This window comes from Nycticebus coucang, chromosome X (genome assembly GCF_027406575.1).
Source record: "Nycticebus coucang isolate mNycCou1 chromosome X, mNycCou1.pri, whole genome shotgun sequence".
Taxonomy (NCBI): Eukaryota; Metazoa; Chordata; class Mammalia; order Primates; family Lorisidae; genus Nycticebus; species Nycticebus coucang.
The window spans coordinates 157,209,455-157,223,795 of record NC_069804.1 but is presented as its reverse complement, the minus strand read 5'-3'; the positions used below and the strand labels follow the sequence as shown (position 1 = coordinate 157,223,795).

The 14,341-nt window shown below is 46.8% G+C and overlaps 1 protein-coding gene across 8 annotated transcripts in view; it reads right to left on the bottom strand.

Annotated features, from left to right (window-relative positions):
• The window catches only part of BCORL1 (BCL6 corepressor like 1), a 73,997-nt gene that overhangs the window by 20,599 nt on the left and 39,057 nt on the right, over positions 1–14,341 (bottom strand). For 7 of the 8 annotated variants that reach the window (XM_053580455.1, XM_053580451.1, XM_053580456.1 and 4 more), the window contains 5 exons: positions 13,602–13,767; positions 12,422–12,502; positions 10,072–10,461; positions 5,119–5,342; positions 139–360 (listed from right to left, as the gene is read on the bottom strand). In XM_053580455.1, the coding sequence (XP_053436430.1) occupies positions 139–360; positions 5,119–5,342; positions 10,072–10,461; positions 12,422–12,502; positions 13,602–13,767 (1,083 nt within the window). The remainder of the gene's footprint in view (positions 1–138; positions 361–5,118; positions 5,343–10,071; positions 10,462–12,421; positions 12,503–13,601; positions 13,768–14,341) is intronic. The other variant, XM_053580459.1, reaches the window with a different exon arrangement.

Sequence of the window (14,341 nt, the reverse complement as noted above, 5' to 3'; positions counted from 1 at the left end):
GTGAGGGTCAAGGAGCCCCAGGGGCAATCTTGGCAGTAGAAGGCCAGCCTGGACTCAAGCCCCAGAAGGTTCCATGGAGAGAAACTTCCCCACAGATGCTCAGTCCAATGGCACCCTGAGCCCTGGGAGCTCCCTTACCTTATATCCAAGACGTGCGGCCCTCTGCAAGAGGGTCTCACCAGCATTTTTGTTTACTATGAGCCGACGTGCCTCTGGGGGAATCTGCCTAGTTGTAGGTGATTCTGAGGCCTCCTCTGGGCCGGCACTTCGGGACTTAGAGGGTGTACATGGGTCTGTAGGTTTTGTTGGGGTGAGAGATTTGGGAGATCGTGTCTTCTGCTGGCTCCAACGACTTTTGCCCTGGAAGCAGAGATGCAGTGCTAGATCAGGCCCAGTAACACATCCCACCCATCATGGCCATTCCACTCAGCTGCCAAGGCCAGCTCATTTCATCTATGTCCATGCTATGTTTTGCTTACAGCACCCTAAATGACCCAGACCACCATCAGGTTTAAAGCTAGAGGCTGGGTGGTCAACTAGCCACCTTAAGTATTTCTAGGACCAGCACAGGCTCCCCTGCATTTCTACTCATTGGGGAGACATGAAGAGGCTCAAATCCTTAAGCCCACAGACCAAGGAACGATGAAAGGACTGGCAATCAGAGATTGAGGAGATATCTCAGCTTCTCTCAAGCACTCCGCACACCTTCTTTACCAACCTCAAAATCCCCATTTATTGAGGTGCTTACAAGTCCTATATATAAATAATTATGCTGAAGTGAACTCTGAAAAGTTAAGAGAAGTGCATACAGGTATCTTTGACTAAAGAGTCATAGCTCCTAAACTTCTAAAGCTTCACTCTTATTGCAAATACCTTCCCTCCCCCACAGCCAACCCTCACAGGCTTTTATCTTTTACTGCACCATGTCCCCAGATCATACTCAGGCCCACTTGGGGTGGTGGGATTAGCTCAGGTTTGAGAATCAGACAGGTACAAGACCTGGGGCAAAGGCCAACCTCATGGAGCCTCAATTTCTCTCTTGCAGGGTCTTTGAAATAATGAGCTACAAGGCAATTGCTCACAAAACATGAAGAGAATCAGAACCTTGAGAGCGACTCCTGTCTCTCTCTCCCCCCACCACAATTTTGAACTGGAATATCTACAAAGGGTTCCTATGCCTGTCCTACTGTGGTATATGGGTCTGTGAGGGCAAGTAACTTGTCTCTAGTTCAGGGGTCTTCAGACCAGGAGAAACTGTGCTTGAGGAGCTATATTCAAGAACCCAATCAAAGGAGGCTCATGTGTACTTGGACCTAAGTTGGACCTAAGTTAGATGATGAGATTCTCAACTGGGAGCTGATGCCATAATTGGATGAGATTTTGGGGGAGCTTTCGCAAGGGGGATATACTTTATGTGTGAGAAGAACATAAGTCACTGGGGGGCTGACGGCAGACTGGAGTATCCAGCCTCCAAGATGGCCCCTGCAATTCTCATCCACTGACATTCATGCTCTTGTGTACCCCTTGTGTACCCCCTCCTGTGTTGTAAAGGGATCACCTGTGCAACTAACAGGAGATTGCAAAAATGATGGTGTCCTAAAAGACACTGTGGCTTCTGCCTTGCTCTCATTTTGGATCACTCACAGTGGGGAAAGCCAGTTCCTGAGTCCTAAGGACACTCAAGCAGCCCTTTGGAAAAATCTACAGTGTAAGGAAAGGCAGGCTTTTGTCAACGACCAGCATTAATGCCATCCATGTGAGCAGCTACCCTGGAAGCAGATCCTCCAGTTCCAGTCAAGCCTTCAGATGAATGCCGCCCTGGATGACACCTCACAATTGCAATCTCATGAGACACCCCAAGCCAAGCCCAGCTAAGATGCTCCTGAACTCCTGACCCCCAGAAACTGAGACAATACATGTTTATTGTTGTATAAAGCTGCTAAGTTTTAGAGTAATTTATTACACCACAAAGATAACTAATACATCCTACTTATCCAAATCCCTCAGAGCACCAAGGTCTCACTTCAGTCCTACGTTGTCTACAGTATTCTATAACCCTCTGGTCCCCCTACCCTCTTTCTCTGCATATCCAGAGCACCTAGTCTGAATCACATAATCTGATGCCTGATGCCTCACTTTCTTTTTTCTTTCCAGTGCTTCACAGGAAAGTCTTGCCTCTCCTGCTAGGTTTTAAGCTACTTGAGGGCAGGGTTTATACTGTCATCTTTTTTTTTCTGTTCCTTAAAGCATTTAACTCAGAGTTGGACACATTATTAAACAAATATTTGTAGAGTTGGTTTAAGCCAGCTATACACAGAGCCCTGGGCAGCCAGAAAAGTTGTCTAGAAAGACAAAGTCAGGAAAAGAACAGTAGCAGAGGAAAAATGAGGGCTCAGGGCCTTTGTTTCCTCTGGTAGGCCCCAAGACAATAAGAAGCCACAATGAGTCCCCCATCTTGAAAGGGCAGAGAAGTACAATCTCTGGCAGGAAGGCACCAGCTATGAGAGCATAACACCGCTTTATTGCTAGGAGGATAGAGTGTACAACGACAGGACTGGAGGATGTGGGTTAAGTACCCAGGGTTTTGCTAAAGCCAAGTCGGAAACCAAAGGGTGCCTCTCCTTCTGGGGGCCAGAGCTGCCACAAAGCAGTGAAGCAGGCTGCCTGAGAGGGAGAAGAACAAGAACTGGGGGACCCCACCTCTCTCCCTTCCCTCTGGCTCTGAGCCCCTGTGGGAAGAAACCCTTGGCTAATGCCCTGCTTTAGTGTTGCAGGAGCATCCCCCGCCCTCCTCCCCCCTTGCTTCCCACTACAAAGCCCTGTGTCATGGGGGCAACTGGAGCAGGTGGTAGTGACTGGGACAGAAAGAAAGGCGGGAGGGATAAAGGGAGGCCCTAGGGAGGGACAAAAACCTCTCCAGGAGAACATTTCAGCAGACACACTGCCAGACAGAATAATAAGACAGAAGCAGTAGAGTGTGCTGCTGAATGTCAGGCGGCAGGATACCTCTGTGTGGGATGAGGCCATCCATTTGAGTGCCTGGGGAGTGGGAAGAGTGGGAGACCAGGAGCCTGAGATACTCACCCCCTTTTTTTTTTGAGACAGAGTCTCATTTTGTTGCCCTCTGTAGAGTGCCGTGGCATCAAAACTCACAGAAACTTCATACTCTTAGGCTCAAGAGATTCTCTTGCCTCAGCCTCTCAAGTAGCTGGGACTACAGGCACCCGCCACAATGCTCGAACTCTTAAACTCAGGTAATCCACCTGCCTCGGCCTCCCAGAGTGCTAGGATTACAGGTGTGAGCTACGGAGCCACCATGCCCAGCCGGGATACTCACCTTTTGCCAGAACTACTTGAGGTAGCAGTTCTTCTATTCAACTGCCCTCTTCCCCCAGTGTCTCCCAGATGTAAGCAGAAGCCACCCATTCAGAGGCTGGGATTCATAGGAACAACCCAGGGCTCCAAAGGCAGACAGGCTTGCTTCATGTCCCAACTCTGTCACTCATGACAACTGAGTGACCTTACATAAGTCCCTTAACCTTAGAGCCTCTATTTCTTCACCATACTGAAGTGAGGTGCTTCTAAGAGGTGCTTTGTGAATTAGGAGTGATAATGTGGATGAAGCACTTAGCACAGACAAGAGTTCCCTGCTTTTCCCCAGGTTCTCTGTCCTCTCACACTGGGGGGAGGGAATGGGCACTACTACCTTGCCACATCATGCCTCTGTTTCCTCTTTCCTGCCTCTGCCTGAAGCACGATGATGCACACCAATTCTTGGAGAGAACTTCACAGTTATCAAAGCCTGTCACAGACACTGCCTTCTTTGTTCCCCCAAGCATTCATGATATTCAGAGGGTAGGTGCAACACTTCCATTTTTAAAGAGAAGGAAATAAGCGTGAGTACCTGATCTGAGCTGGAATAAGGTTCTGGGAAGAGAAGAAGAAAGGAAGGAACACAAACAACTAGGTCTCCCAACAGTGCTGTTCAGAACTCCTGCTCTGGAGCTGGAGAGATCCATAGGAACCACAACCAACAAAACAAGCCCAAGATGGGCGGTGCCTGTGGCTCAGTTAGTAGGGAGCCAGCCCCATATACCAAGGGTGGCAGGTTCGAAACCGGCCCACAACCCAAATTCCAAGAAAAAATAGCCGGGCGTTGTGGTGAGTGCCTGTAGTCTCAACTACTCAGGAGGCTGAGGCAGGAGGAATCGCCTAAGCTCAAGAGCTGGAGGTTGCTGTGAGCTGTGACGCCACAGCACTCTACCGAGGGCGAGACCATCTCAAAAACAAAAACAAAGACAAACAAACAAACAACAACAAAAAGACAAGCCCAAAATAACCTTTTGCTTTGGGTTTTCAATGACAAACACATATCATGTGTATACATTTGAATCTGGACCTGCACTACTCTCAAATATAAAGCTTACCCCAGATGAGGACCATCTGATTTTTTCCTCTAAAAGTACAACATGGAACTCAACACCAATGCTATGAATTTCAGACTCAAAAGAGATGTCGATTTTGAACAACAGTTCTAGGAATGCTTGCCTGGCTACTGACTGGTGAGTGCCCACTTAATTCTATGCTTCCATGAGAAGCAAAGGAACTGGGAAGCAGGGGTGGGGAAAGGTAGCTATAAGCTGGACCTACGCGGAATTCCTTTGTCCCCACCCTCAAGCAATCTTTGTCTGAACATCCAAATCTTGCTCCTATAAGTTGTTTTCTACCTTGATTGACTCAAAAAGCTCCATGATTGGTTTCTAATGAGTTAAGCCCAGAGAAAAGCTTCTTGATTGGACATTAACAAGCTATTCAGGCTAACATCCTGCCATGTTCTTTAACTCTTCCTTAACTGAAAGGAGATCCAAGGATTGTAGAGGAAAAGCCATCATGAGCCAAAACCTATAATTAGCTATAACTGTAGTAGTAGTTCCCATTCTTTAAATCTGCCCTTTGACCCTTATAGAACTAATTTAGAAGACTTTCATAAACATGGGTTAATTTGAGTCCCCATCCACTCTCTCCCACAGAGGACTATTGGCTGAGGAACATGGTGGGAAGCCTGCCTTCTCTGGCCTGCTCCCCTCTCCTGCACAACTCCCCTTGATGGGAACATACCTTTCCTTCTTCTGAGACATTTGCCATGTGCTTGGTCTTGCACTTTCGTTTTCCTGATGGCTTTTCTGAATTTTCAAGGCAGGCCGGCTCTTCCAGGTTATTTGGGAGGAAACCATTTGGTGAATCCGAGATCCCCTGGGCTTTGTTGGGCAAAAGAAGGTTCCTATTCCTGAGGCAGTGCTCCGAACTCTGGGAGGAAGTCTTCTGCTTATGGGACTTTAAATCTGAAGGCAAGAAACAAGAAAGAATGGATGTCAGAGAAAAGCAACACCTTCCTTGAAGATGAATCAGAGGACTTTGGGGATTAGAGTCTTAGTGCAAAGATGTATAACTATTATCAGTCTTTAGGGCATCTCTGACTAAATGCTTCATGAATGGATGCACTACTTCAATATCAAAGTTCTGCCTCTACAAGCAGGGGACAGCTCCCAGCCCTGACAACAGGAGGTAGCCCATCTGTCCAAGAAGGCCACCTGTCTCCAAGAGGAGGGAAATTTTAACTTGAACATTTCCCCACAGTCCTAAGCACATGGTAATTCCTTTTCAGCTTTTTCTCTATCCCCTTTGTCTCATTCTAGTATGGAAGCAAATTTAGTCACTCTGCTGATGGCAACTATCAAGTACAAAGGAGTGGGGAAAAAGTGATAGAAGGCTGCCTCCACAGCCTCAGCTCTACCCACTTGACTCCTCCAATTGCCATCCTCTAAGGACACAAAGATCAAAGTCAGAGAAACTTCCCAAAACAAGAAGGTTTCATGGGCCTACTTAGCTGGTAGTCTAGAGTAGAAACCTGCTACCCTCCCTGAGTGGAAATCAAGTCATCAATGTCACTGAAACACAGCGGACAATATCTCTAATTCTAGCCACAGCTCGCTGAACAAAGCACATTCTAATTTCAAAACAGCCTGCTGGAAACTCCATTATCAAGAGCTTCATCTCATAGGGCCTGTCCTAACCCCCATGTAAAGGGGTGACAGATTGTATTTACACACATCTTTTAACATTAGTGTTAAGTGGCTTGGTCAGTAACTGTTGTGATTGGCTGGAAGCAAGTCATAATCGCTGAGACTCAGTTTCCATATCTGTAAAATGGGGAGAACATAATCCACATCCCAGGAGTGGTACGAGAATGAAATGAAGTGATGTATGTAAAGCCCTTTTATAAAGTGCTATTTGTTTATTTTTGGGGGGAGGATTTGAGACAGAGTCTCAGTCATCCTGGGGTTAAGTGTCATGATGTCATAGCTCATAGCAACCTCAAATTCTTGGGCTCAAGTGATTCTTTTGCCTCAGCCTCCTGAGTAGCTGCGACTACAGGTGCCAGCCACAGTGCCTGGCTAGTTTTTCTATTTTTAGTAGAAACAGGGTCTTGGGTGGCGCCTGTGGCTCAGTGAGTAGGGCGCTGGCCCCATATGCCAACGGTGGCGGGTTCAAACCCAGCCCCGGCCAAACTGCAACAACAACAACAACAACAAAAAAAAATAGCTGGGTGCTGTGGTGGGCACCTGTAGTCCCAGCTACTCGGGAGGCTGAGGCAAGAGAATAGCTTAAGCCCAGGAGCTGGAGGTTGCTGTGAGCTGTGTGATGCCACTACACTCTACCAAGGGCCATAAAGTGAGACTCTGTCTCTACAAAAAAGAAACAGGGTCTTGCTCTTGCTCTTGCTCAGGCTGGTCTTGAACTCTTGAGCTCATGCAATCTACCTGCCTTGTCCTCCCAGAGTGCTAGGATCACAGGCGTGAGCCACTGCACCTGGCTATAAAGTGCTATTTGGAATAAGGCATCATTATTATATTATTTAAGTGTAAGCTCCTGAAGTAGGGCCATGACCATGTGTTCTTTAGTTCCCCTACAGAACTGGACACCATGTGTAGCATATGGCAAGAGATCAGTATGTCTATGAAATGAATTAACTGCAGATTCCGTTTCCCCAATTTGTGAAATGAAGGAATTGAGATCCAAGAGTCCCCAACTTGCCTCCTCCAACCTTGACAGAGGCTCTCACCTGTGACATTGCTAAGGGCAGATGCAGATGTGAGAATCACTGTTCCAGTAGGAAGACCTGGCTATAGCTTATGCACAACTCTTAGAAGAAAAGCTACTGTACCATCCTCTTCTCCCAACTAGCCCCAGCTTGCTAGTAGGTCCCTACTGCCTGTCCAATAATTACTAGTATGATATGGTCTATAATGACACTTCCAACTAGAACATTTTAAACCCAGGATTCTCATTTTTTATTTTTGTTTGAACAGGGTCTTACTCTCACCTAGGCTAGAGCACAGTGACATGATCATAGCTCACTGCAACCTCTAACTCCTGGGCTCAAGTGATCCTCCTACCTCAGCCTCCTGAGTAGCTGAAACCACAGGTATCTGCCAGTACACCCAGCTCATTTTTCAATTGTTGTAGAGACCAGGTCTCACTATGTTCCTTGAGCTGGTCTTCAAATCCCTGGCCTCAAGTGATCCTCCCACCTTTGGCTCCAGAAGTGCTAGGATTACAGGCATGAGCTATTGCACCCAGCCTAAACTCAGAATTTTGATGCAACAAGTTTAAGCTCAGGCAAAAGAGGAAGGAACAGAACTGTGCCTTGTGAGGACCTCAGGAAGCATGAGGAAGTCACATTATAGTGTGCTTTGCCCAGGCAAAGAAACACCCCTGTCTACCCAGGGCAGGACAGGCTCTGGAGTTTATTCAATTACAGAGGAGCAAGGGATTTCTAGTAGCACACAAAGGACTAGAGAGTGGAGGTAGCAGGTTTATGAGTGGAAGTGGCCCTCTCTACCTCCCCTGTAGATCAAGAAGGGAGATAGCAAAGCCCAGGATGAAAGGAAAGGTCATGAGGCTCAGTCAGGAGTAGGGTGACCTGCCTAGTCTAGCTTTTACCTGACTATGAATATCAACTTGAAAGATAGGTAGCAGGCTCGATGCCTGTGGCTCAAGCAGCTAAGGTGCCAGCCACATACACCAGAGCTGACAAGTTCAAATCCAGCCCGGGCCTACCAAACAACAATGATGGCTACAACCAAAAAAAAATATATATATATATAGACAGGTGTTGTGGCAGGCGCCTGTAGTCCCAGCTACTTGGGAGGCTGAGGCAAGAGAATCGCTTAAGCCAGGAGTTGGAGGTTGCTGTGAGCTGTGATGCACGACACTACCCAGGGCGACAGCTTGAGGCTCTGTCTCAAAAAAAAAAAAAAAAAAAAAAAAGATAGGTAGCATTAGGAGGGATTGGAGCTTTCTGAGTAGGAAGATGTTTGCCAGGCAAGTCCTGCATGAAGATGCCATAATAAGATCTGGAGGAAGGTGACCAAACCACATGCCAAAACCAGCTGCCTCAATGAAAAACTCTTTGACAGATCCATAGAAGGAGAACAACCTACTTTCCAACAATTGGAGCTTCCCCCAAATTGAATAGGATGCTTCAATCAGTGGTGTTCTCCACATTACTAGAGGTGTTCACACAAACTCTAGCTACCTCACAAGAATGCGCCTGCCACAACACCTGTCTATATATATATATTTTTTTTTTTTGGTTGTAGCCATCATTGTTGTTTGGCAGGCCCGGGCTGGATTTGAACTTGTCAGCTCTGGTGTATGTGGCTGGCACCTTAGCTGCTTGAGCCACAGGCATCGAGCCTGCTACCTATCTTTCAAGTTGATATTCATAGTCAGGTAAAAGCTATCTCTATTTCTACGTTGGGTGGCAAACTGGACCAGGCAACCTTGTAGGTCTTTCCGGTTCCAAGAGCTTATAAGTTCCACAGGAAGCTTCCAAGCTAGCAAACCAGTCCCCATTAGAGAATATCAGGTGATATACAAAAGCTCTTCTTCATCCTAACACAAGTGGTTGAGGCCAACAGCTTGACAGCTCATAGAAGGGAAAATTGTCCTCACTCTTTCACATAGTTGATGAAAATTAGCACAATTACTCTCTTGAGCATAGGATCAGTATCATATATACCTCCACTTAAACAGAGCCAGAATGAGGTCAAGCCTTCTTTGCATTATAGCAAACCCAGAATCTACTACCCATTCAATGGGATTATTCAGTTATAGCTAATAAGGAGACTGAAGATGTTTACTGGCAGCTCAGGATGAATGCATTATAGGAGGCAATCAATTCGTGCTTCCAGGATAAAGGTCAGGCAATGAAAGTGAGAAGCAGAGGTGCTCTTATGGAACCCAGAGATATGCTTTTTGCTCAATTAGAAATCCTCTATAGGAATGGACCTCAATAGCATGTAGCGGAACATACTCCTATTAGCCTCTGTGACAGTCTGTGTCTCCATGATTGTATATCATAGCATCTGACGTAGTAAAAGAAAGCCTGGTTTTCTCTTTGGGCTGCCTGCTTTGCCAACTGAGGTCCAACAAAAATGATGCCACCTTGCTTGTCTCACCTCAAAGCTTCATTCCGCCTCTGAACAATCATTGTGGCTTTAACTGAGAAAGCAAAGTTGTGCCCGCTTCTACTTGAAGTTCTTCTGTTGGTTTGAGTGAACCACTGTACTTCTTTTTAGTTTAGGGGTTTGAGGCATTCCCAGGAAAGGCAGCTGATTCCCTCTTTCTTCTTAAACCCAAAATTCTAGGAGAGAGAACCTGTCCTCCTGAAAGTTTCGACTCCCTCAAGCCAACCAGAGAACTCCCTGGCACTGAGTTGTCCCATGCCAAGGAGGTCATGGTAGCCTTGTCTACACGTTCAGACTTCTATAAGAAACTAAAGGGCTTGGGCCTTCGGTCCTCAGCTCACCTGTAGGCCAGTCCAAACTCATGCAATCTCAACCCAAAGCCAATAACTCAGGGCTGAAGTTGAGTGACCCCCTCTGGCAGCTGGAGGTCATAGCACCAGGTTTCTCTGGGTCCTGAGGTGTTTGGCTGGCGTAGAGATGCCCGAGGGTTCCTAGAAGACACACTGGTGGAGGTAACAGCAGCCCTGGCCAGCCTTACCTGCTCTCCCTTTTCGCCGTTGCTCTTCTTCTTGCTCGGTCAAGTACTCCCCAGTCTCATATTTTCGGCTCTTCTGCCTTCTCCGTTTCTTCCTCTTCACCAGGCCATCCTCCTCATCTTCCTCCTCCTCCTCATTGGTGTCCCACATTTGCCGGGCAGCCTCTGTCCTCCAGGGCATTTCTCGGGCTCGCCATAAGTGCCTGCGGCCGTGGCTCAGCAGGGTCTTGTCCTGGGCATGATGGCTGCGATACTGGGTGTCCTGCTGGGTCTTTCTCACCTTGCGACGCTTAGCCGGGGTGGGGGACACTTCCTCTTCCTCTTCCGTGGGAAAGACTTCTTGGCTTCCCATGTCACTGTCTGCCATACCAGCAAAGGAGCTACAGATGCTTCCTGTGGACGGGATGTACAGAGGACGGTCAGGTACCTCTTCAAAGGACAAAGTATGGTGTCGAAGCGAGTGCCCTGGACTAGGAGTTTGAAGATCTGGGTTCAAGTTCAGGCTCTGCCAGTTATTAGCTGTGCACTTTGGCAAAGTTCCTTCACTGCAGTTTCTCATCTATAAAACGGGGACACTCTTCTCCCCTATGGACCACACAGGACTTTTTTGAGGCTCAAATGAGATCTTTCACCTGTAAGTGCTTTATGAGTCCAATATACCAGACAACAATCAAGTATTAAAAACATATAGCCTTGCTCATCCATGTTACTGTGTCACTTGAATTCACCTACGATCTCTTGCTTGGTGCTTATGAAACACCGAGCATTGTGTGAAAGCGGGCCACAAGTGTTTGGGAAATCAGGGTCTAGAAGAGGATGAAGAAGGACTCTCCAGCCCTGGCTCACTCAGTGGCACCACCAACCTCAGGGACACAGCCACCCTGGTCAAGCAGAATCATCACAAAAGGAGAGCCTCAAGAAAAATGAAGCCAGAAAGAGTCCTTTTCCTGTTGAAACAGCCTGTTTGAGTCACACCCAAATGCACCCAGCCAGGCCCTCTTCCCTTAAGTTGACCCCACCTCCTCCTGAATTGCCAAGAGCTCAGGGGTGGAGCTTCCTCACTGGCACCTCCCCCCACAATGTTGCAGCTGTTCCTTGCCAGTGGGCAAGCACTTCCCACTCCGCTCCCAACCACCCCAGGATGGACTGCACCTTTCTTGTCTTCCTAAGCTACCTTGCCAAAAGACAATTTTGTCTCCCCATTCTTTCCTACAACTCTGCTAACAAAAGTCCAATCCTAAATTGGCCCAGTTTCACACTACAGGAGATCTGACACCTTCCTTGGAAGCGGCTGAGACACTACCATCTTTTTCCCAAGGCCCAGCTATTAACTCGACAATCCCCAGACCCAAGTGAGGTCAGCAGAAGAAAAAAATGGTTTGAGGCAAACAGAGCAGTCCTTGACCAAAGCTTTCAAGTCAGTCAGACTGTTTAAAGACAGCAAATAACTAATAATCTTTCCACTATGTAGACCAGGCAGGGAATGAAGTGTTCTGGTTAATCTAATATTCTGGTTAATACAAAATCACCATAGAGATCACACAGGGATCACCAATTTCCAAAGAATCAAATACAGTACAGCATGTTTAACACTAAAATGGGACTGGCTGTAATGTAATCGCTCTTTGATGATTCAGAGGACACTTCAGGATTTTGCGAGGCCTTTAGGCCATCATTACGAGCCCCAATTACCACCACTGTGCTTGCCATGTGCGGAGGTGCCAGTTAATGGAATGTCAGACAACTGAGTTTACATACACTGTGCCCTGCCTCCCCATTCTGTCCAATTTGCATAGAAATCTGGGTGAATCAGGAAACCATCTCTAGTCTTTTGTACCACCATGGAGTCTCGCAGAAAGCTGAAGAGACAGGAAAGGGCTATCTTTTTTTTTAGACCCTGGGGGTTGACTGATACAAACTCAGGCGGCAAAATGTGATTCTTCTAGCTCTTATGAATCAATGACTTTTCCAATTTTGATGATGTCTATCACAAAGGACAATATGACCAAGGCCCAAAGGTTAAATGTCTATGCCAAAGATTGGCCTCAATAATCACAAGATACCAAAGCATGGAGGAGAACAAACTTTCCTGCATGGCACAGGAATTTCCTCTTTCCACCATGGGGTCTTGACAAGAAATGTCAAATCCCTGATCTGAAAAATTAAATAAATAGCCCTAAAATCATGGGCAATGGCCCCTACTGCCACTGGGGCCATTGTCACTGCAAGGAGCTGGCCATCTTGGCACAATGAATTACATTCCCAGCACTCTACCTGGACCAATGGTAAACCAGACTGCTACCCCTTTTGTGTAAACAATTCCAAAAGAGGCCATCGCCTTAGTCTCACTCACCAGACTGACTACGCGTCCGGGTGCTCAGAACCACGGGAATGAAGTCACGGAAACTGCTCTTTGCTTTCTTTTCCAAGGAACCTGGAGGGATGTGTGGTTTCAGGAAAGAAAGCAGAGACATCACAATCAGTCTAAAAACCAAAAAGCCCACCTGAGAGGCTTAAGTGGAAAAATCATAGGAAGGTTTGTGTTTACTCTATGGTTGCCCTAGGTTACCGTTATTAGCTCCCTTTATGCTGCTATCTCATGTGTACATCTTAAAGATAATGAGGAATTCCTACTAATTTTTTAAAACTAGAAATTTGGTCACTTTGGCTGACGCCAAAAAAGGCAGTGTACAGTATCAGTTCAATAGCATAACAGAAAGGAGGCCCAGCTGCCTGTGTAACTCTGAGGCTGCTATGCCTCAACAAAGTTGTAACTGAGCTGGAGCAGATCCCAGAGAAGGGCAACCTCAATGAATCTTAGTGGACTGCCCAAGGCAGGAAGATGGGGGCAGGGAACAATGGATAGAGGAAAACTGCTATATAAGAACAGACTAGAAGAGGCAGATCATGTCAGATAGGTGAGGCAATGAACACCGTCTACTCTGGTCAAGAATGCCTGGGATTCTCTTCCTGATGAGGGTGCAGAGGAAGTATTTGTGGCAGAGTGCACGGGTTAAGCACACATACACTACCCCACATCCCAAACACCCTATGTATCCCTGAATAATAAAGGTTGCAGGATTTCTCTAAACCCTTCTAGCTAGCTAGCTAACTTTTTATTTTTATCTTTTTAGAATAGGAGTTTTCCAATATATTCAAAGGGAGAGAAAACAGTGTAATTAAACCCCATTCTGCTGTTCTTGTCTAAATCCTCCTTAACCCTGTTTCTTCTTTGGGCCTAGACCCATTGCAGGGAAATGGATTGGCTACTCTGTTGTAGGACTGACATTTGTCTGTATGAAAAACACCTCCTTCAGCCTTCAGAGTGTGTCTTATTCTGGCATCCAGGGTGAGCAGAATGAGCCCCTGCTTCGCTTCCCTTGCCTTGGCCCCTAGAGGTGTCAATCATTGCTCCTTTCCCTAGTGAAGAAATCTCACCTTCCAGTCAGTCTCCAAGCCCCTCTCCCCTCACCACCATGCCACAGGGATCCCTCTGTAGCCTAGTCCAGAGGTCCAGGGCCTCTAAGGCCTACCTTCCTCATGGCCTTCAGCTCGTTTGCCTGGAGACTGGGACTCCGGCTTTGTTGGCTGCCGGAGCTTGTGCTTTCCCCTGACTCCATTGTGCTCTTTTCCTGAATCCAAAGCCTCCTTGGGGCTTTTCTTGGTGGGTTCCTGGGGATCACTGGGCAACTTTCGGCACTGTGAAGAGGTAGAGAGAATCAGGTCTGAGGTCAGTTTTTCTTTGTAAGAAAGCTCTCCCAGGGCTGAGCTATTGTGACCTGTTTCTGACACGTGGATACAAGCCACCTGGGGTGGGGGGATCAGGGGGAACAGGACCAAGTGCTGTCTTCCACAGTGGGCTATACACTCTTCTGAATCTGAATCTGGTAAATCCCCAAAGACATCTGTACCCCATCACTTTTAAGAGGTCTACAGAGTCTGTGTTCACAAGCCATTGAATACATACCCAAAGTCATTTTAAAAGGTGCAAAGTCAGGCCCCATACTTTCTATATCCAAATGCCAATGGAGAGACCAGCATTAAACAAAATGCCTCTTCTGCAAGTTGGGTGACTACATTGTTCAAATAACTTCACTGTGAATAGTATTGACACCAACAACTGAAAATAATTTCCAGTATGGGCCAACTCAAGAAAAATTGTCTGTTTTCACATGCAAATTAATACCAGAAAATAGATTCAACTAAGGCAAGAAGAAAAACATGATACAGGAGCAATTCAAACCTCCCTATGTTTATGAGACACAATGAAAAG